This window comes from Triturus cristatus, chromosome 9, assembly GCF_964204655.1.
Source record: "Triturus cristatus chromosome 9, aTriCri1.1, whole genome shotgun sequence".
Classification (NCBI taxonomy): Eukaryota; Metazoa; Chordata; class Amphibia; order Caudata; family Salamandridae; genus Triturus; species Triturus cristatus.
The window spans coordinates 329464397-329485217 of record NC_140592.1 but is presented as its reverse complement, the minus strand read 5'-3'; the positions used below and the strand labels follow the sequence as shown (position 1 = coordinate 329485217).

The 20821-nt window shown below is 43.9% G+C and overlaps 1 protein-coding gene across 5 annotated transcripts in view; it reads left to right on the top strand.

The window, feature by feature from the left end:
• LOC146797866 (RNA-binding protein 6-like) overlaps nucleotides 1-20821 on the top strand; it is a 1129330-nt gene that overhangs the window by 850168 nt on the left and 258341 nt on the right. For all 5 annotated transcript variants that reach the window (XM_085625068.1, XM_085625070.1, XM_085625069.1 and 2 more), the window contains one exon: nucleotides 15390-15514. In XM_085625068.1, coding sequence (XP_085481194.1) covers nucleotides 15390-15514 — 125 coding nt within the window. The remainder of the gene's footprint in view (nucleotides 1-15389; nucleotides 15515-20821) is intronic.

Here is a 20821-nt window from a genome sequence, read left to right as displayed (position 1 = left end):
TTTTTTTGTCCTCATCTCACCTATAAACTGTTTGCAGGGCATAACTGGTCGGTTTAATGATGGGGCGCCCTCCGACCACCTGCACTTGTTTAGGTTATCCAACCAATCCCCTTATATCGTCCGGGATTTAGGTGTTAATCATAGGACCATGGTTTTTATCGACCCTTAACATCGGCAACCGGGGATCAGCAGAGTCTCAATTCCTGACCCATACGTATAAAGGGTGCCCACAATGTAGGGGGGCCAGAGCTGGTGCTCAAAGATTCTAATCGGGCCATAGCAAGTGCGGATTTTAACCAGTCCTCGATTTTCGGAGGGAGGGGGTCCTTCCATCTTAGACAGATCTCCCTTCGGGCCAACAAAATCAGACATAGTAACAGCCCTCTATCGGATTGAGCCATACTGGCAGTGGACACCTGATCATTAGCAAAGAAAATCAGAGAGCCGTTCAACAGAATGTCAGTTCCAAAGGACATACATAGATATCTGCACACCCCTTCCCAGTATGATCCTAATTTGGGACAATCAAAAAAGATATGTATGTCATTGGCTTTAGGGAGCAAGCACCTGGGACACCTTGGTTCAGGGTTGGGGGCGAATTTCGAGATCTTCTCCGGAGTATAGTAGATTCGGTTGGTGACAAAAAAATGATTTTTCTTCAGACTAGCTGATTTGGTGTATTTATAAAGCAGGGTCACGGAGGGTTCCAAAAGGTTCCCGATATCGGCTTCAAATGGAGAATTGTTCCAAGCTGACACCTGTTGGGGAATACCGACATCATCCGCGTTAATCAGTAGCCTATACCATATGGAGATCTCCTTTTTCCGATGCTGAATGTTTTTTAATGCAGCTTCAACCTCTCCATTTCCCCTTAAATTCTCCTTTTCTGTTTCAAACCAGGATTTTAGTTGGATAAACTTAAATCTTGAAAACCCCATACCAATTCTTGCTTTCAATACCTCCCAAGGATGAATGCCATTTTCATCCCCCAACTCAGACCAGATCTCAACCCCAGCTCTTTTAATTGGAAGGGCCAAACTATCCTGGAGGCAAGGGGGTGTCCCCGGGGAGTCCCAAATTGGTGCCTGATCGGAGTAGTAGCCTATCCCACATCTAGAGCGAATAAAATACCAGACCTCCAAAGCATTTTTGATCACCTTCAGCCTTACTCGCTTAAAAAAATTTGGTGAACCAAACTTGTAGAGAAACCCAACTCTATTTCCACAGCATTCTGAGTTAACCAACTCTCCCAACAGCCTTCCCCAAGAACATACAGTCGGTTCTACTAGGAGCATCCTAATGGCCTTAAACTGAAAGGCGACCAGATAGCACTGTATATCTGGGAGAGCCAATCCCCCTTTGGCTAGGCGACGTCTTAGTTTTTTCCAGGAGAGCCTAACCCCTTTCTCACCCCAGATAAAGCTCCCGATTTTACTTTGCGCCTTCGAGATAAAGTGTTTAGGAAAACCTAGAGGTATTGCATTAAACAGGTAAGTTAATTTCGGGAGGATTGTCATTTTGACTAGATTCACCTTCCCAAAGATGGTCAAAGGGAGGTTCCTCCACCTTGCAAATAACTGATCAATTTCCCTTATTGTTTTTTCTATATTGATAGATGGGATTTTTTCAAGATCTTTTACGATGACAATACCAAGATATTTAAATTTTTTGCTGGTGGCCCCACTCCACTGATCTATGTTCCAGCACATTACCTCCGTCTTCGCGGAGTTAGCTAAATATCCGGAGATTGCCCCAAACTCTTCCAGTAGAGCTCCAACCTTTGGCAGTAATATCTCGGGGTTATCTGTGTAGATAATTATATCGTCCGCATATAATGCGATTTTAGAACGATATTGCTGAGTCTTGAACGGGGTTATAGTCTCATCTAATCTTATAGCCTGAGCGAGAGGTTCAATGTAAAGATCGAACAATAAAGGGGAGATAGGACAGCCCTGCCTAGTCCCTCTTTGAATATTAAAACTAGGGGTAAGTTCGCCGTTAATGAGAATTCTAGCTGAAGCATCCTGGTAACACCTTTTCAGAGTGTGTATAAAAATTGGACCAAATCCCATCTCCTCCAGCACCTCCCAAAGATAGGCCCAACATACCCTGTCGAAGGCCTTGGCGGCATCTAACGCGACCACCGCCAAGGGTTCGAGTCTAGAGATCGCCAGATCAATGTTCCCAATAAGTAGCTGGGTTTGTTCCTGAATGTGTCTCCCAGTAATGAACCCTTTCTGATCTGCATTGACCAATCCCGGGGCTAATTTTCCCAATCTCCCTGCCAAAATGCCCATGAAGATTTTATAATCTGCATTTAGCAGGGAGATTGGGCGATAAGAATCCGCTCTAGCTGGATCCTTCCCTGGCTTAAGGATCAGAACAATGATAGCCTCCCTCCATGAATTAGGGACAAGGCCTGTTGGGCTGTAAATTGAATGGAACAAGGAACCCAGAACCGGAATGACTTCCTCGGAGAGGGATTTATACACTTCATTTGGGAGGGCATCAATACCGGAGGCTTTACCATTTTTGGAGATCTTTATTTGGGTTCTTATTTCCTGCAACGTGATTGGGGAATCAAGGAGGTCTTTATTAGCCTGTGTTAGCGTGGGGAGGGATTTTGAGCTTAGCCACCCGCGAATTTGTTGTTTGGAGGGGGATAAATTCTCCCCGTAAAGATCTGTAAATAGAGAAAGTATGGTGTTTTGGATGTCACCGGCATCTGTGGATCTATCCCCTCGGTTATTTATCACCAGCTCGGCTATATCATTCTTCGAGCGTTCGGATCTCGCTTTCCACGCCAAAAGAGCCCCAGCCCTCTCTCCATACTCATAATTCTCCATTTTACTCCTTTCCCATTGCTTCTTACACTTCTCTTCTAAAATACCCCTGTATCTTTGTCTTGCTTGTTCAAGTTCAAGATTTATCTGCAACACCCCTTGTCCGTCTGAGGATTTTAATAGCCTCAAATGCTCGACTTCTAGCAGTCTGATCTTTTCTTCGCCCACTTTTAACGCACTCCCTTCAGAGCGATTTTTGAAACATATGAGATTATGAAATCGACCTCTCAGTGTAGCCTTAAAGGCGTCCCATACTACCTCGATGGCTGCTGAACCTATATTGGTGTCAAAGAATTCCAGAGAGGACGTTTTTATAGCCTGAATTAGGTCTGAGCCTCTAACCTCGTCCTGCTGAGAGTCCATCTCAATTGAGATTTTATTAGTAATTTTTTGATGGAACAGAAAACGGGGGAATGGTCCGAGAGGTGGCTAGGAAGGATAGATACATCAGAATCCTTTCCAAATAGAAACTTACTGGCTAATAAATAGTCGATCCTAGAGGAATGATGAAATCTCTTGCTGTAGAAGGTATATCCAGCCCTGTCACCTTTCGTGACCCTCCACACATCGACCAAGCCGAGATCATGGATCAGATTCTTCATTGCCCGTCTTCCAAGGGGGGTTGAGATGGAACGCACCTGATTCGACCGGTCCAGAATAGGATCTAATAGGGCATTGAAATCACCTCCAACAATTATTGGGGGAGCCACCAGCATAAGCTTAGATTGTAGCTTGACAATATAAGAAGGGTCATCAATATTCGGCCCATAGAATGAGGCGCACGTCAAAACAGTCCCCCGGAAGTCCAACTCCACTATCACCCATCTCCCTGATTGATCCGTCTGGATGGATTTAACTGAGCAGGTTAGTCCCCGTTTAACTAGGACGGCCACCCCACGGCTATTCATACATTGATTCGAGACGCCAAAGGTTTTTATCCAGGGTGCCCCTGAAAATAGTTTATTCGACTCCCCTGTGGTTAGGTGGGTCTCCTGTAGGAGGCAAACCCGAGCTTCTGAAAGCTCCAGGTATTTCATAATCAGCCTTTGCCTCCTGATACATCGTAGCCCATTTACATTCCAGGAAAGAAGACCCAAACCGGCCTGATCAATAGTTACATTTGCCATCGATATTCATCGCCCTCCCGCATTGATGTCATACTGAAAGTTGATTCCCAAAAGTGAGATGAGGTTATTTTGTTTTTATTATTTTTATTTTTATTTTTATTCCTTGCCCACCCATAGTGCCCCCCTCCCCCTGGACCCCACCCCTCCCACAACCCCGTGCGTGCCCCTAATCCCTTGAGGAACCCTCCCTTAAAGATGGGTGAACCCATTAGGTCACGCTCACCTCGGGTTTAAGAAAGAAAAAGAGAAAATAATGTACTGGAGAAAAAGATTGGAGGCAGGATAAGAAAAAGAGGGTGTTACGAAGGATATACTATCCTGTGGAGAGGCCCTCGCTTGTTTAGATGAAAAACCTCATTTTGCCTGCTCTGCCCCCCTTAATCCAACCATGAAGTGGTCTACTTCTTCGACTGTGTGGAATAGGTGCATCTGATTGTTATGCATGGTGCGCAACTGAGCCGGAAATTTTAATTGTACCTTAACACCCAGAGACCTCAATTCCTCCATTCTACTGCCCATTTCCCACTGCCTTGTAGCCGTTATGTGAGAAATGTCAGACCTTATTTGAAAGGTAAATGAATCCGAACCGTTGGGGGAAAAAGTTAAGGAACCCTCCTTGAGACCAAGTGATAAAACTAGATCTTTTACTGAGTATGAGAGGAAGTTGACCAAAATCTTCCGGGGTTTCAATCTTTTCGGATTTTTCCTGTAGGGGTCCCGGTGGATTCTTTGGATTTCTGACATCAAATCAATGTCAGACTGATCTTTCAGAACAGTCCCCTTTAAGATTGAGATGACAAACCCCTTTAAGTCTGAACCTTCCAAGTTCTCGGGAATATTGAGGAGCCTTAGGTTATTCTTCCTTGAGTGATTTTCCAACCTTTCGATGTCGTCTTTCAGAACCTTTTGTTGTAAGGCTAACTTCCCTACTTCCTTTGCGGCTTGACTTAAGTTTTCTTTAATCCCAGGTATTTCTGCTTCGAGAAGGTCCGTCCTTGCAACCACCTCGTCGAGCCTCTGGGCCAGAGCTTCACAAGAAGCCTTGATCGCCGCCTGATTGGCTTCGGAAACAGAGAACCTCCCTGCGAGCTCTGCTTGGTTTAGTTCTGAGACCTTAAATCCACTAAGCATCTCCTTCTTCATGGTGATTAATATATCCGACAGAGATCGCACTTCGGAGCCCTCTGCTGCTTCCGAATTTCCCGCTATAAGACACCGAGGGGGCGCTTTTATTAAGGAATTTCCGGGGGGATCTTTAAACGGTGCGAGTTCTTCCTCATCCTGTAGTCCCAAAACGTTGAACCTATTGGAGAGGGTTACATCCTGTTGAGGGGCCTTAAGCACTGGGGAGTCGGTTGAAGACCCGGTGGGCCGCTTAGTGGATTGCTTAGCCCCCCTTTGTTTGCATTGAGAAAACGGGGTCACGGGGGAAGAAGTTCCCCCGTCGCTTACAGCTAATTTCAGTTTAGACTGTTTAGACTTGGTTTTTACCTTAGAGAAAAACCCCTCCGTATCTTCAAGGGTCTCTTCCGTGGTTTGATTGGGTTCCACTGTGGTAGCCATGACTCTATAGTAGGTTTTTAATGAGGGGGTGATTTTTGAGGTAAGTGCGGGTTTCTTTTTTACTCTAATTTTAGTTTTGAAAACTCCTCTTTGTTTTAATTCCTCCTCCTCTTCGTCGCTCTCCCCGAATCTAGCCCCAGACCTCCTTAACTTTGCTTTAGTTAAGTTAATAATGGATGTCTTTTTTTGGGTTGCAGAGACGTGTGTAGCCTCTAGATTCTGCTGAGAGTAAGCAGCTCTTGTTCTTAGAGTATAGCGACCCACTCTAGGAGGAGAAACAATACCATTTGTATAACCACCTTCATTCACCTCCATACACTTACTCAGAATGTCAATGCCACCTCCCCAGAACGCCGGGACCGAGCCCACCAAGCTTAAAACTCCGTCGTTGCGCCTTACTGGAGACTCAACCCCCACTGGTGCTTGAATTACACCTCTATTTTCTTCTGCAGGATGACATGCAGCTCTCACCTTTGATATCTCAGCTGCCTGCTCGAAGAGCTTTTGATAGGGACCCTGCTGTTGCTCCGGCGTCACCGCTGCTTGTGCTGACACTGCCCCCGAGACCCGGAACCAAAGACAGGCAAGGACCCGGTGCCTACGGAGCCTCGCTGCCTCCTCCCATCTCCAGCCGAGAGACTGACTGCTGAGGCCCATCGAGTCCGTACGATCAGAACAGAGGGAGACTTGCCATAAACTACATGCCGAGAGACTGACTGCTGAGGCCCATCGAGTCCGTACGATCAGAACAGAGGGAGACTTGCCATAAACTACATGCCCATCAGCAGGCAAAAAAAAACAGCTCACCGGACCCCCGGAATGCCTCTCCTACCTCCCTTCTTTCCTCCTCATCCCGTGAAGACCCGAGGTGAGTGCGGCCGCGACCGTTAGCTGCCGGCCGCCATGTTCCTCCGCTCACCAGTGATCTGTGTTACGTTTATCTTGATCTTCTGCCTTACACCTAAAAGAGATCACCATCAAAAAAGTCTAGGCTAAGTTTTGACTTAATCTTCATGTCTCTGTCTCGCTCCAAGTCCTGACTAATATGATGCCGTTGACCAGGGGCACCTGTCAGTGAGTGAACTTTTGACCCTGCGGAATTCAGCTCAAGGTATTGTTTTTCTCTCTTCTTTACTTCAAAGATGTCAGAGGGTTCTAAGAAGAGGCTTTTTAGACACTGCAGATCTTGTGGGAAGGCAAGACTTCTCTGAGGACCCCCACAAGGACTGTCTTTACTGCCTATATTCCAAGGATACTACCAAGGATTGTAAATACTGTAGAACCTTTTCGTCTAAAACTCTGAAGGACAGAGTCTATATTGTTATTATGGCTTCAGAAGAAAAAGTCCAGATCGGATTCTGGATCTGACGTGGAGGAAAGTCTTGGCTCATCCTCAGCTGAGAGAAAACATAAAAATGAGGGCTCCACCTCATTAAAGGCAGAATCAAAGTAAATGAAGGCTGATAAATCATCCACTTCTGAAAAGACAGCCCTGAAACCAAAAGGTTCTGAGCAGAAAAATCATTTTCTTCTGCTGCCTCCCTCTCAGTCACGCCTCAAAAGCAGGCTCCGTCGATGGAAAAACCTCAGTCGACGGATCCGTCATCGTGAAAGACGGCCAAATCACCGTCAACGTTTGTGGCTTCTGCTGTGTTGGCGTATACCGTGCCGACGACGGCTGTGGCGACAGCATCGTCGACGAGCACAGTGACGAGGATCAACTCGTCAACCGCTTCGTTGACTGCATCGTCGACGGCCACGTCTGTGACTCCGATGACTGCGACTCCGTCGACATCCAGCCCGACCCCGTCGACGGGCACTCCATCGACAACGGTGTTCAAGTGCCCTGCAAGACTTTCGACGACAATTACGCTTCCCTCGTCAACAGCGTCGTCAACGGAACATAAAAAGGACATCAAAAAACATCATTTGATCCAGAAATCTCCAGGACTGCCATCCCTAACCAAGGTATCACCTCTACCCCCGTCTCACCTTCTGGATACGGAGGAATCAGGGGACGAGAGCTTGTTTGGTCCAGCTTACAGCCCATCTCAGCTTAGGGTTAAATGTCAGGACATGGATGACGAAGACGAGGCGCACATCCAAGACCTCAGAATTCATGGAAGGGGACTACTCCTCCACAGCTCGTCATCAAACGGAACGATGAGACTCTTTTCAGGAGCATTATCCTTACGAAGCATATGAGGAACATCAGAAGGTATGGGGAGATGCCATGTTGGGACCAACTTCTCTTGTCACTGACCTTAGGCACATGCTCCATGATTATTACAAGTGTTTTCTGGACTCTCGTGCCCCAGTTCTGCATACGCCAGGGGGGCCTAGCATGCAGATTTCATCACCATTGCCAGTGGCTACTCTGCCTCCTACAACACAAGAGGAGAGACCAGCTTCTCAAAGTATCACAATAAGAGACGATTACATAGAAAGTGAGGTTGATGATCACCCTGAGGAGGGAGAGCTCATCCAGGATACAGACATGGTTGGCCGGGAATGGAACAACTACATTGCTCCATCTTCACTGTTGGAGGTTACGTCTTTCCGCCCAGAGATCCAATCGAAGATTTTAGACATGCCGTTCGATGGGGAGAACCTGTTTGGCAAGTATGTAGATGAGGCTTTACAGGGTATCAAGACTGATACGGAGACGGCACGTTCTTTAGGTACGCTACAGCAAAGGTGTTTTCAGTCCTTTCATGGAGGAAGAGGACATGGTCAGTTTCAGCAAAGACCGCCCTTTCTATCACCCAGATTTAAACCTTATCCCCAACAGAGTTATAAGCCACAGTACGGTGGTCAGCAGCAGCAACATTTTCGCGGTTCCAATGCGCCGTACAACAAACAGTCAGCCAGACGCAGATCTTCGGCATGAGGCAAATCCCAAGATACCTCCAGATGGCAGTGACGTTTTTCGTCCACCAGCCACCTCTTCTCGTCTCCAGTCTCAGGGGATTCATCATCTGTCCACTTTTTTACCCCAATGGAAAGCCATCACGAAAGACAAATGGGTGTTGGATATCATCCATCGAGGTCACTCTCTGGACTTTGTTCAAAAGCCTCCACGCCATCCACCTTAGAGGAGGACACATCATCATCTTCCTCTCTTAAAGCAAGAGATTTTGACTTTGTTGTCGAAGGGGCAATAGAACGAGTTCGTTCCCACCAATGAGGAAAGATTCTCTTGTTGGTGAACAAGGGGGATTTTTTAGCGTCACTCGATCTATTGGACGCTTATTTCCACATCCTCATTCACCACAAAAATCATCAGTTCCCGAGGTTCGAGGTGGGAGGGTGGCACTAACAGTTCCCAGATCTTCCTTTCGGCCTTCGTTCAGCCCCTAGAGTTTTCACAAAGTGCATGGCCCCGGTAGCAGCTTTCCTGAGAAGGCAGTGCCTCCAGGCTTTTCCCTACCTGGACAATTGGCTGGTAAAGGGGTCCACGTTCCGCTCTGCAAGAAGGGCTATATGTGCTTGTTGTCAGCTTATCAAATCTCTAGGCTTGCAGTTCAATGTGGAAAAGTCATGTTTTGTTCCAAGCCAGAGAAGGGCATTTCTTGGAGCGGGCTTAAACACCAGAATAATGAAAGCTTTTCCCACGCCTGAGCGAAAGCACAAGATAATGCACATGGCAGCTCTGATACACGCGAAAGAGTCCACTTCTGTAACAGTGTACAAATCCTTGCTGGGGATGTTATCATCATGCATCCCATTGATACAAAATTGTCGTCTACACAGGAGACCTCTTCAAGAACAATTGGATATGCAGTGAATTCAGGTTGAGGACATCATTCTCATCTCTCAGACAATAAAACAGACCTTGTCATGGTCGGAGAAAGAATGCAATATCTCTCCAGGCCTATAATTTCAGGTGAATCAACTCAGTTTCATCATGACAACGGATGCCACAATGGATGGTTGGGAAACTCCTCTCCAAGACTTACTAATTCATGGAAGATGGTCAGTCCAGAAGGCGCAAATGCATATCAATCTCTTGGAATTGAGGGCAGTGTTTCTGGGGCTGCAGGCATTCCTTCCTAGGATCCAGGGCGCTTCTGTTCTGGTAAGAACAGACAACACCACAAAGATGTTCTACCTGGCCAAGCAACGGGGCACCAGGTCTCATACGCTGTCGAATTAAGCCCAGGAAATCTGGAGATGGCTGATAGAGCACGATATAACTATGCAAATAGAACACGGCCCAGGCGTGGACAACGAATGGGCGGATTCTTTAAGCAGAACAAGTTTTCAATGTCACGAATGGGAATTGGATTAGCAGCAACTGAAAAGAGTTTTCGAATTGTGGGGCACTCCGAGGCTGGATCTCTTCGCAACCCTAGACAACAAGAAGTGTGAAAAGTTTGCGAGCAGGTTTCCTCAGGGCAACCCTTGGGGGAATGCTCATCACATGCAGTAGACAGGAATGTTCGCTTATGTCTTCCCGCTGTTCCCACTCATCCCAAGGGTAGTGTCCACAATTAGGAAGGAACCATGCCATCTCATTCTCATAGCCCTGGCATGGCCGCTGCAGTTTTGGTACTCAGAGGTTCTTCTGCGGTCAATAACCGCACACATTCTTTTTCAACCTCTGCCCAACCTGCAATAGATGGACATCGGTCAGATTCTACACCCTCAGATAAAATCTGAGTTTATCAGCTTGGAACCTCACGACTATAAGTTTAGAGATGGAGACATTTTACCTGACTGTAAGTCTATCCTACAGCATCCAAAGCCCTTTCCACTAATAAATCATATGCTGCAAAATGGAGGAGATTCTGCCACTGGTGCATTGAAAAGGGTAGCTATCCTCTCCGTTCTTTGCTGGAGCAAGTACTGCCATATCTCCTCCTTTTGGCAAAATCGAAATTGTCGCATTCATCGATCAAAGTGCACCTGGCAGCAATTTCCAGGATTCGCAGAAAGCCAGGGGTGCTCTCACCGTGGTCTACGAGAATTGTGAAAGAGTTCATGAAATTCCTTCTCAGGACTTTTCCACCTTTGAAGCGCCCTGCGGTTCCCTGGCAGTTAAACACTCTTCTTGCTCAGCTCTTGAAGCCACCCTTTGAGCCGATACTTAAAGCGGAATTAAAATAAGTCTCGTGGAAAACAGCACTCTTGTTAAATCTCATGTCGGCCAGAAGGGTCAGCGAGCTTCAGGCCTTCACGGTTTCTGAACCGTTTCTCCAGTTTAAACAAGACAAAGTACTGTTGAGAACAAATCCACATTTCATTCCAAAGTCCCAACTTCTTTTTCTCTAAATGAGCCAATTATACTGGCAACATACTTCGGAAACCCTTCCACTCCTGCGGAAAGGGCTCTACATTCTTTGGATGTGAGACGTTGCCTAAAATTTTACATTCGCAGAACAAAGACTTTCAGGAAATCAGACCAGTTCTTTGTATCGTTTATATCGCCAAGGAAAGGCCACGCTCTTTCAAGGAGTAGTATTGCTCGTTGGACATCATCTGCTATTGCCTTCTGCCATGAGAACGCCGGAAGACCGCTGTCCACAAAGGTTACAGTGCATTCCACAAGAAAGGTGGCAGCCTCTACAACCCTTTTTGCTGGAGTATCGCTTCCAGATATCTGTAGAGCGGCAACATGGTCAAACGTGCATATACGTTCACCAATCCCTGTTGCCTGGATTCTGCAATGAAGACTGATGTGGTAGTGGGTCTGGTGGTCCTGAGGCATCTGTTTATGTGAGGTACAGTCTTTTCTGTATTATCTCTGCTATGTAAAGATGCTACTAGAGTGTATATGTATTATTATTCGGGATAGGATATAAGGAGTGTTACAGATGAAACTACAGATATGTATATATATATATATTTATATGAATTGATATTGTTATATTGTCATTGATTATTGACAAAATGTATATATATGTATATATATTTTATTCTTACAAACGTGTCTTCGCCTAATCGCATTAATTTTAAGAATTGTACTGCTAACCACTTTGATTCAAGCATGTGAATCTATGAAAGATTCAATACTGGAGAAAAAACGGTTTACTTACCTGTACACTGGTTCTTCAGTATTGACTTATTTTATAGATTCACATGCGGCCCACCCACCTCCCCTTTTAGGCTTGCCACGTTTTACCTCATACGACTATTTACTTGGACACACTTGTGCGCGAAATCTGAGGTATGGTGCCTCTGCAGGGGAGATGCGGTCTGGGGCTTATCTCTGATTGGTCAAAGTTTGGACCTAACCTAAGGATGTAGATTGGTTTTAAAATTCCTTTATTTCATTTGTTTCTTATGTACTTCTATAGTACTGCTTATTTAAGTACTGTGGGACTCCCACCATAAGGACGGGGAAGATTCAAGCATGTGAATTTATGAAAGATGTCAATATTGGAGAACCACTGTGTACAGTTAAGTAACTTGTATTTTCATATGTCATATAATGCTAAACCTGGTTACTGGATCAATCTGTTTAATTATTTTTATACGCTGAAACGTTCATATGTATTAAAAGTGTTTCAATAAAAAACTATTTAAAGAGTATGCTCTTGTCATGAATTGTGGTGTCCACATGTACTGTCAGTCTTTTTGCGAATTTCACAGCTAGCAATGCTTTGCAATGGGCAGAAGTCATCCAATGACATACCTTGCCTGTTGCCTATCTAAACTTTAATCCTCAAATACTGTGTGCAAGGTAGAACGCAAAGATACTCGTAGAAATATTTATGCACTCAGAACAGCGATAATTGTGGGTGATATGAGCATTAAATGAGTGTACTGCAAATGAGCATGGGACAGAAAAGTATTAGAGGTAGAAGAACAGTAAAATCTCTCAATTTAAATCCACTCACAAACCAATTGCAGCTTGCGGCCTTCGCAGCCATAAAAAAATAATCCACAGGTGAAGATAAAGAAAAAAAAACTTCAATTTGCATCATGTTGTTACAGAAAACAAATGCAATTGCAATGACAATAGTCAAAGAAGCAACAGAGCAAAACTACAGATTATGATTTTGTTCAGATGACAAAAACAAGTGTAGCACAAACTTCCATGTGCTTTCAAAGGAGGATTACAATTCATAAGCAAAAGTCTCCTGACATAGGAGTTGCAACATATTTTATATTTGGCTGGTGAAGCATGTATAGCCCCAAAGTGCAGAAAAGCAAATTCCAAAATAGCTGCTTCCATTTTCCCCTCACTCTGGAGCTAATAGGTGAGGGGTGGAGCCCAGTTAGCCGGCCCCCTGAAAATGGAAAGTTGCAAAAAAGTGTTTTGCCCCCAATGGGGGTCGACCACCATGCTAATCACGCCCACCTTTCTACTCCCCTACCTAGCAATCTTTTCCTGTAGTCCCTCCCCTGCAATCCCTGTGCAGGAATGCATCGGTAGAGGCACAGAAGGTGAGACTCCCCCCCCTCTTTCCAGCGGTTCCTCTCGTCTTTGTAGTGCCTGGGGGGAGATGTCCCCTACTCCTCCCACTCCCACACAACCGAACCTCTAAACTCACCGGTCTCCAGAACTTGCGTCGTCTGATGCATTAATAACATCAGTGGTTCATGGGAGTGGCAGAGGCTGATGCGGAACTGCTCCCTTATCAGCCTCCGGTGAGGATACAAGTGTCGAACGATTTCCACAGATTGCTTCTTCTCCCCCAGCATAGCCCGTCCCCCTATCCTCCCCCCACCACCCCACACTGTAGAGGATGGGAGAGTTGAGGGTATCAAGTTTGATCCTCAGAACCTTACCTGCCCAAATTAAATTAATATGTTCCCTTTTTGGCAAATCAGGATTAAGGGATTGGAACAGAAATGTTAACCATTTTGATAAGATTCCTGCAAATCATGAAGTTTCTTCCAGACTGTTGCTTTAGAGATCCAATAGTTTAACTGAATCTCATCTCATCAGTAGAGCCCTTGATATGGAAGCCTAGTTATTGGACGCCATGAGGGGTCCAGATAAAAGGAAGATGTGCCACTGATTCTCCCTGGGATTGTCAGCTGAAGAAGGCTGACTTCTACCAGATTATCTTGAAACCTAACAACTGACAACATTTTAGTACTGCTTAAAGGATTTTCAGGAGGAAGATCAGTAGAGCCCTTTATATGGAAGCCTAGGTATTGGGCGCCATTAGGGGCCCAGGTAAAGGGCGGGGGTGCCACTGATTCTCCCTGGAACTGTCAGCTGGAAAAAGCCCAACTTCGTCCAGATTATCTTGAAACCTTACAAATGACTGAATTTTTGAACTGCTTAAAGGATTTGCAATTGGAAGATGGGAGGTCTCTAGTATACAAAAGCGCATTATAAGCATAAAAAGAAATAATGTTGGTGCCAGAGCTCCTCACATTACAGCGTGTATCGGTATGTAAACAAGTTCAAGTGGGAAAGTGTCTCCAATACTATAACTAAGAGCTCTGGCGAAGGACCAAACAAACCGCTTCATAACTTCAGAAATACTCTGAAGAGGTGAACGGTCAACTCGGTCTTTCACCCAGCTAATTTTAAAATATTTCCAGTTATGAGTCTGCTGCACCTGACTCGCCTAAAATTAATTGTCTCTTTCAGATAATACAATATCGGGGAGAAAACTTCATGCGGTTCTGACTTGTCATTGGCCTCCTGATGGAGTATGGGCTGCAAATAAAATGTTCTCTTGTACATTTTACTTTATACGACCATCTAATACACATCTTCCTTTGTATCAGATCCTGCCTCGAAATTACTTAACCTCTAAGTTGATGGAAGATTGTGTGATATGTACAAGACAAATGTTATTGGGTTGATAAATTCTGAAAAATAAATAGGATATGTTATTGAGTTGATAAATTCTGAAAAATAAATAGGATATATAAAAGTTCACTCCTGAACAGTGCCATATTCAGTTTTCCAAAGAAGGGACTGAGGGGTGTCCTGAATGCATTTTCTTTCATTGTATGGAGGTAACCAAACTTATTACACAGATGAATTGATGACTCAAACTCTCCATGAATCATTGTGTGCAAGAATTAATTAGAAGCTTCTCCATACATGTGTTAATGAGCCAGGGTAGGAAACCATTCTCCTAGAAATGGACGCCACTAAACCAGAATCTACCAAGATGTATAAAGTAGCCGAGCCGTTTATTGAAAGTTGTAGAAAACCTTTTATAGATAAGGGTCATAAAACAATAGTTCTATTTTGACTTTCCTGCTACGGTGCAAGATTTGAAAGCTTGTGGTGATGTTCATTTTTGTTATAAATGTGATGCTCTATTAGTGCTCATCTATAATAAAAAATTAATTGAAGGTTTCATTTTTTAACCTATTTTAAGTAAAGAAAAAAGACAGTGACAAGATATGAAAGATGATTATTTTTGACAGATTTTTTTTTCTTTAATACGTGTTTTCATGATCTCACGCCCTCGTAGTGATAATTATTTTAGTAAATATACCAATGACTGAGAACTACTATAATGGGTAAACAATGTTTTTTCTCTCTCACAGGATAGTTTATAATTAATTAGGCTTGTACATTGAAATTAAACATTACGGTTAGTCTTATGGAGAAAACATCAAAGGATTAGAGGCATGAGCTGCAAGTGTCTTAGAATTGTTTCAGTGAGAGAACAAACTTAGACTTGAAAGAAATCAAATACGTGATCCGTTAAAAAGTGCTTTTTCTTGGATAGACTAAAATTTCAGTGAACATGCTCACTGAGGCAAAACTTTGTTTCACCATCATAGTTGTCCTAACTAAGATGTCATGTGTTTTTGATTTCCCTATTTTTGCATTTCTTTATCTGTTGGCACATGTTCAAATTAGGCATGCATAAAGGACTCAATTGACAATTTTCATTCTTTTTTTAACTTGCTTGTTATCTTTCATTAGGAGGTGTTAAGAGTGATTGACATTCTAGCAACAATGAAACCACCATTGAGGATTGATGGAAAGTGTGTGACAGGAAGTGTTGCCAACCGTAAGCCGACTGGTCATTCACGGGCAAAAAGGAGGAAGTAAGAAACAAATAGGCAGTACTTATGGGTTTCATTGAATGAAGGTCCTCAAGCAAAAGGGTCCCACCTCAGCTGCTCAGGGTTCATTTTCTGCCACTAAAGATTGTATTGGGAAAACATCATTTGCACTTCTATTTCATAGCCATGCCAAATCCCTTTTTTCAGGCTCTCAAGAAAATCCCTTCTGCTATGAAATTCTAGCCAAGTACTTTTGCACAACATGGTGTATTTCTTTCAGAATGTGTATCCCAGGTGCACACGAGAATTATGAGTGCCAGATATGCATGCACCCACCCTAAGACACTAGTCCTTTATTCTTTGATCTGTGGATCAACAGTTTTTGCAAAGTCATGCTGATAAAGTAATTTGATTCGATTTTCTGGCACCAACATATCTCCATCTTGAAACATTTTCTAAATATCTCTACTACTGAAGGATGCCAGGAACACATTTTTGTTTGTTTGATCTGAAACTAATTTAAACAAAGAAAGTATACTGTAAAGGGACAATATTAGTTTTTGTTTTGTTTTTATTTTTTAAATGCATCCAGTTAACTAAAATCAGCCAGGAAGTACATTTAACTAAAAGCAAAGTGTGACAAATAAGAGCATTAACGAGTTTCATTGACCATTCTAACCCATTTCCCTCCAGGTCGCTCCCCTTGCCTCCTCACAACTTCCACGCAGAAACTCCTGGATCTTTGTCTTTTACAGAAACTTCGTTTTTCGTTCTTTTGAGGACATGAACTCATGTTAGAGAAAGCAGTATCATCAGACCAACACAGGATCATGTTTTTTTAAACAAGAAAGAACGCCAAGAGGAAGAGGTCTTCATCAACCTTCCACATAAATGATGTCTCCAACCAAGCAATGACTGCTTTAATTTGCATCCACAGATCAGCTCCCCACCAGGAAGGAATATTACCATTCACCGCAGAAAAAGGTGCTTGGTATTGTGATGAATTTTTACAGAATCGCATACCCATGCTTGCTTCAAACAGGGTGGCAGTTGGAGACCCGTTCTTCTGGGCTAGTCTTCCTTGAGATGGAATTTCTGTCACAGAACAATATGGTAGGGTTAGTTACAGTATATTTAAGGAACAAGGGTATATACTCCTGCTACATCATTAAGAAAAATGTCCAGGTTCTCAGAGTTGGAAAAAAACTTGGTAAAAGAGCAAAATTTTGTCTTTACACTTTACTAGATTTTCTCTCATCTACATAAAGATGGATGTGCTCTGTAGAGCTACAAGATACATACTTTCATCTTCTTTTTTTCTGAAAACACAGATTATTTCTAAGATTAAGGTTAGTTAGAAAAATCACTACCAGCTCAAAGTACCTTCATTCAGAATCAATCCATCTGCCCTTACCTAGATAGTTGGTTGCCTAAAGCTTACTTGCATCACATGGTGCTACAAAACCTCAGTCAAACACTTCAGAGGAGTGCCTAGATTTACCCTTTGTCAGTCCCTGAACTCTGTCTTATCTCACTCTTCAGAAGAAGGAACAGTGCCACCCCTGCGATTATATCTTCTAAAGATGTGATTCTAAGAAAATTAGAAGCTGTCATCTATACACATCCGAAACACCGCACCATTCAGAAACCCCAAATGGCAATGGTTGAGAATCCCATCACAAATAATCATAGTTTGAAGACTCTACAACACCTGCATTGATCATGTTCAGTGAGATTTCCTGTTCGTTTGTCATTTCAGAGCCTCTCCAAGGCTAAGGACTGCTGCTCACAATATTTCTTGTGCTTCCAAAAGGTTCACATCCACATAGACAAACTTGTACTCCTGGCAAAGATGTGACAACCAAGGTGGGTACATTTATTTTTTATTTTGTAGTCCTGTAATGGCTGCTGCAGGAATTCTTTACATGTTTTGGGAGCCAATCGGAGCACTCGCTCTCATAAAGCCTCCTCCCAATGAAAAGGCCTACATTTTCTTTGAATTTCAGCACAACAGTCCTAAAATACAAATTTTTTAAACATTAATTTCTCAAAAAGTACTTGACGGATTTACACCAAATCACAAAAAGCACGCTTTTTTAACCAAGCTCTAGCTTTCTGCCAAATTTGGTTTAATGCCGTAAAGTCATGGAACTCCAAGGTGACTTGCAATTAACTTTTAAAGTACAGCAGAGGGTATTTTATTCCTTATATCACACGGTGATTTAATCACTTTTCCCAGAAACTCTTGAGTCCTTGGGGTCTTGCTCCTTCATATAAAAAAGAGATATGGTTTCAGGCATGTAGAATACAAACAAAATCTTTGTTGCTAAATAAGGCACACGAGACATCAGATATACATTTTTTGCAAAAGTATCTTAGAATCAGCTCAGTGTAATCAGATTAAAAAAGAAGCTTTAACTCAAAATGAGCAATAAAATGCAGAATTTATTTCTCTCCTGTAAAGAACTATGTGCCAAAAAATAGCACATTGCCATACATCTCTCCTTTCTTCTATCAGTGTTCATTTTAGAAACAGATGGTCATAAGAATGAAAACAGGTTCTTGTTTACTTTGTTTGACTGCAGCTGCAGTGATGCTCAGTGATCTACCTTAAATCTTACATGGTTGCTCTGGCAGCAGCAATATTGGCATCACAACTATGTCTGTGTTTTATTACAGGTGACTAGAGATGTCACAACCTGACTATAAGAATATTAGAGTGTTCCTACACTGATAATGCAGGCTTCCATTATATAATATGTTTATATATGTAGATAATTTGGAAAGCTCCTAATAATCCCACACGCAGGCTGGACAATTCAGTGCTTATGGCATAAACGAGGGTGCCCATGGAAAGCTGTAATTACAGTCAAGTAACTTTTCTTTCAAATGTTTCTGGATTCAGGCGACTTGAATGGGCTGCACACCTGGAGATGAAGACACACACTTTCATTGTCTCACTGGATCAACATAGGAGGGATATAAAGCCAACCATTAGGCATATGGTATATCATGACCAGGCAGGGTCACCATTTTCGACTTGTGGAACCGCTCTGTGACCTGCACTTCTCTATAAGTTATCCTGAGATGCTGAGCTGAGGAGGCCTTGTGGTACCTTGAGTTCTCCTCTCAGTGGTGCTTCTCGTCTACCCTTGGATTCAGGTCACACCTCCTACCAGGTGTACTCCTGCTCCTTGTGCAAGCAGTACGCCTTCCTTTTTCTCATGTCAGGCTACAACACAGCAATTAAAAGACCCAGTCCCCCTCCAGTCTTAAGGGAGCCTTTATCCCTAACACTTTGAGCTATATTTTCAAGATTCCTTGCCATGCTGTTCACTCTGAAACCAGTTTGGACATGTGAAGTGCTACTGTGAGGTGACCACAATACAAGAAATAGAGGGGCCAGGGAAAACCTGCAATTAAACAAAGGTTCCAGTCTGGTGGTGCACTCCTCCACCAACCAGGTACACTTGATTCTGGGAAGAGGATAGAGTTTGTCTCTGTGCAGGCGGAAGTGTCCTGTATGGACATTGCCAGCCAAGCAGAAAGTGGGCCATCATGTTTTCCATCACATACAAGTGGGGTTCAGTGTATTTCAGCACATTTGGGATCTAATGGATTCTATCACTCACCATTCCAGGTACACACAGGTCAACTCACACATGTTACAAGGTATTCTTCATATAGGTCCCTAACATTATGAAGGCTAGGTATTTTGGAGCCTATTAGAGCAATTAGCAACCAAGATGTAAAATAAGCTTCATCCCTATATTTTGTTGAAATAGTTGAAAATGTGATTGCCATCCATTATGCGCCATAGATTCCATTAATCCAGGCATTAGAAGAGGTAATTCGAAATGATTACACAGATAGTGAAAGGCAACATGGGTGTACATTCTAATTTCGATTTGTCCCTGGGGAATAAATGATGAGAAGGGATTATTATTGTTTGACATCCCAATCTGTTTTTCTTCATTTTTGACTAAGGAGGAATATTTTTGCTGTATTTCTTTTTCTCCCTGACTTCACTTATTAGAGACTTAACTAAGAAAGGATGCAATTTGTAAATTAGATATGCTCCAGAATATGGTGCTCTGAGACTTTAAATGTGAAGAGATGTTCCTCACTAATCAACACACAGTCCCATCCGTGGGCACTCTCTGGGAGGCCGGGAAGGCCACCATCTGCGGCTTCGCCAGGGGGAAGCTTAAGGTCAAGCGACAGGCACAAGACAGCCGGCTCACCCTCCTCGAAGCTCAAGCGGCCTGCTTGGAGCGGGCCTCACCCACAAGCTGTGGGCGAAAGGGAGGAGAGACAGCTTGCGTTACTGAGAGACGAAATCAAGCAACTCCTGCTGGATTCAGCGAAACTGCTATGGAGTTCCTCAGTTGCAGGCATATATGTTTGGGGAGACAAAAATGGAAGGATACTCCATAGGTTGACATTGTACTCCCTGGCGAACCGTATAGTCCCCGAGATCCAAGACCTATCAGGTGTCATCCACCGTACGCCCACCTCCATAGCCCAGCCTTCGCCGACTACTACTCCTGGCTTTACTCAACAGTCCGGTCCAAAACCCCGGCCCCTGCGCTGTCTGGGTTGGGGACGATCCAACTCCTCCGGCTCCTCAAACGAGAAGCGGCCAGTCTAGACCTTCCCATCACACTGGAGAAAATAGGAGAGGTCATCTCCGTTGTAGCCGCAGGGAAGACGCCCGTGCCAGACGGCTTCCCACAAGAGTATTACGCCTCATATCGAGACATACTAATACCCCACCTCCATAACCTCTATGTCAAAGTAGCAGAGACGGGGACATTACCACCCGAAACAGACGTAGCAACTTTGGTTGTCATTCCCAAAACGCAGCCCCCTTCACCTTCCTGTTCGGACTATTGTCCTTTTCTCTAATAAATACAGAAACTAAAATATATGCTACAATCCTAGCTCAACGACTAAGACCAGTCCTTGGCAAACTCATTCACCAACACCAGTGCGGCTTCATGCCTTCGCGCAGTAGAAGACATTGCCTACGGCGCCTCCACCTAACCCTGGCACATCGACACCTACTCTCCCCGTACTTAGCACTCCTGCTTATTGACTTTGAAAAAGCCTTCGATACGGACCATTGACTATACCTGGGAGAGGTGCTAAGCGCAGCAGGCCTGGGCCATCACTTGGTCTGAGCTCTTTTCTTCGGACCCATGGTGCGGGTGCTTATCAGTGGAGTCCTCTCGGATACATTTCCTATAAGAAGAGGAACGAGGCAAGGGTGTCCCCTATCACCCCTCCTCGTCGCCTTGGCGATGGAGCCACTGGCATGTCTCATTCGGGCCAACGAACAAATCCAGG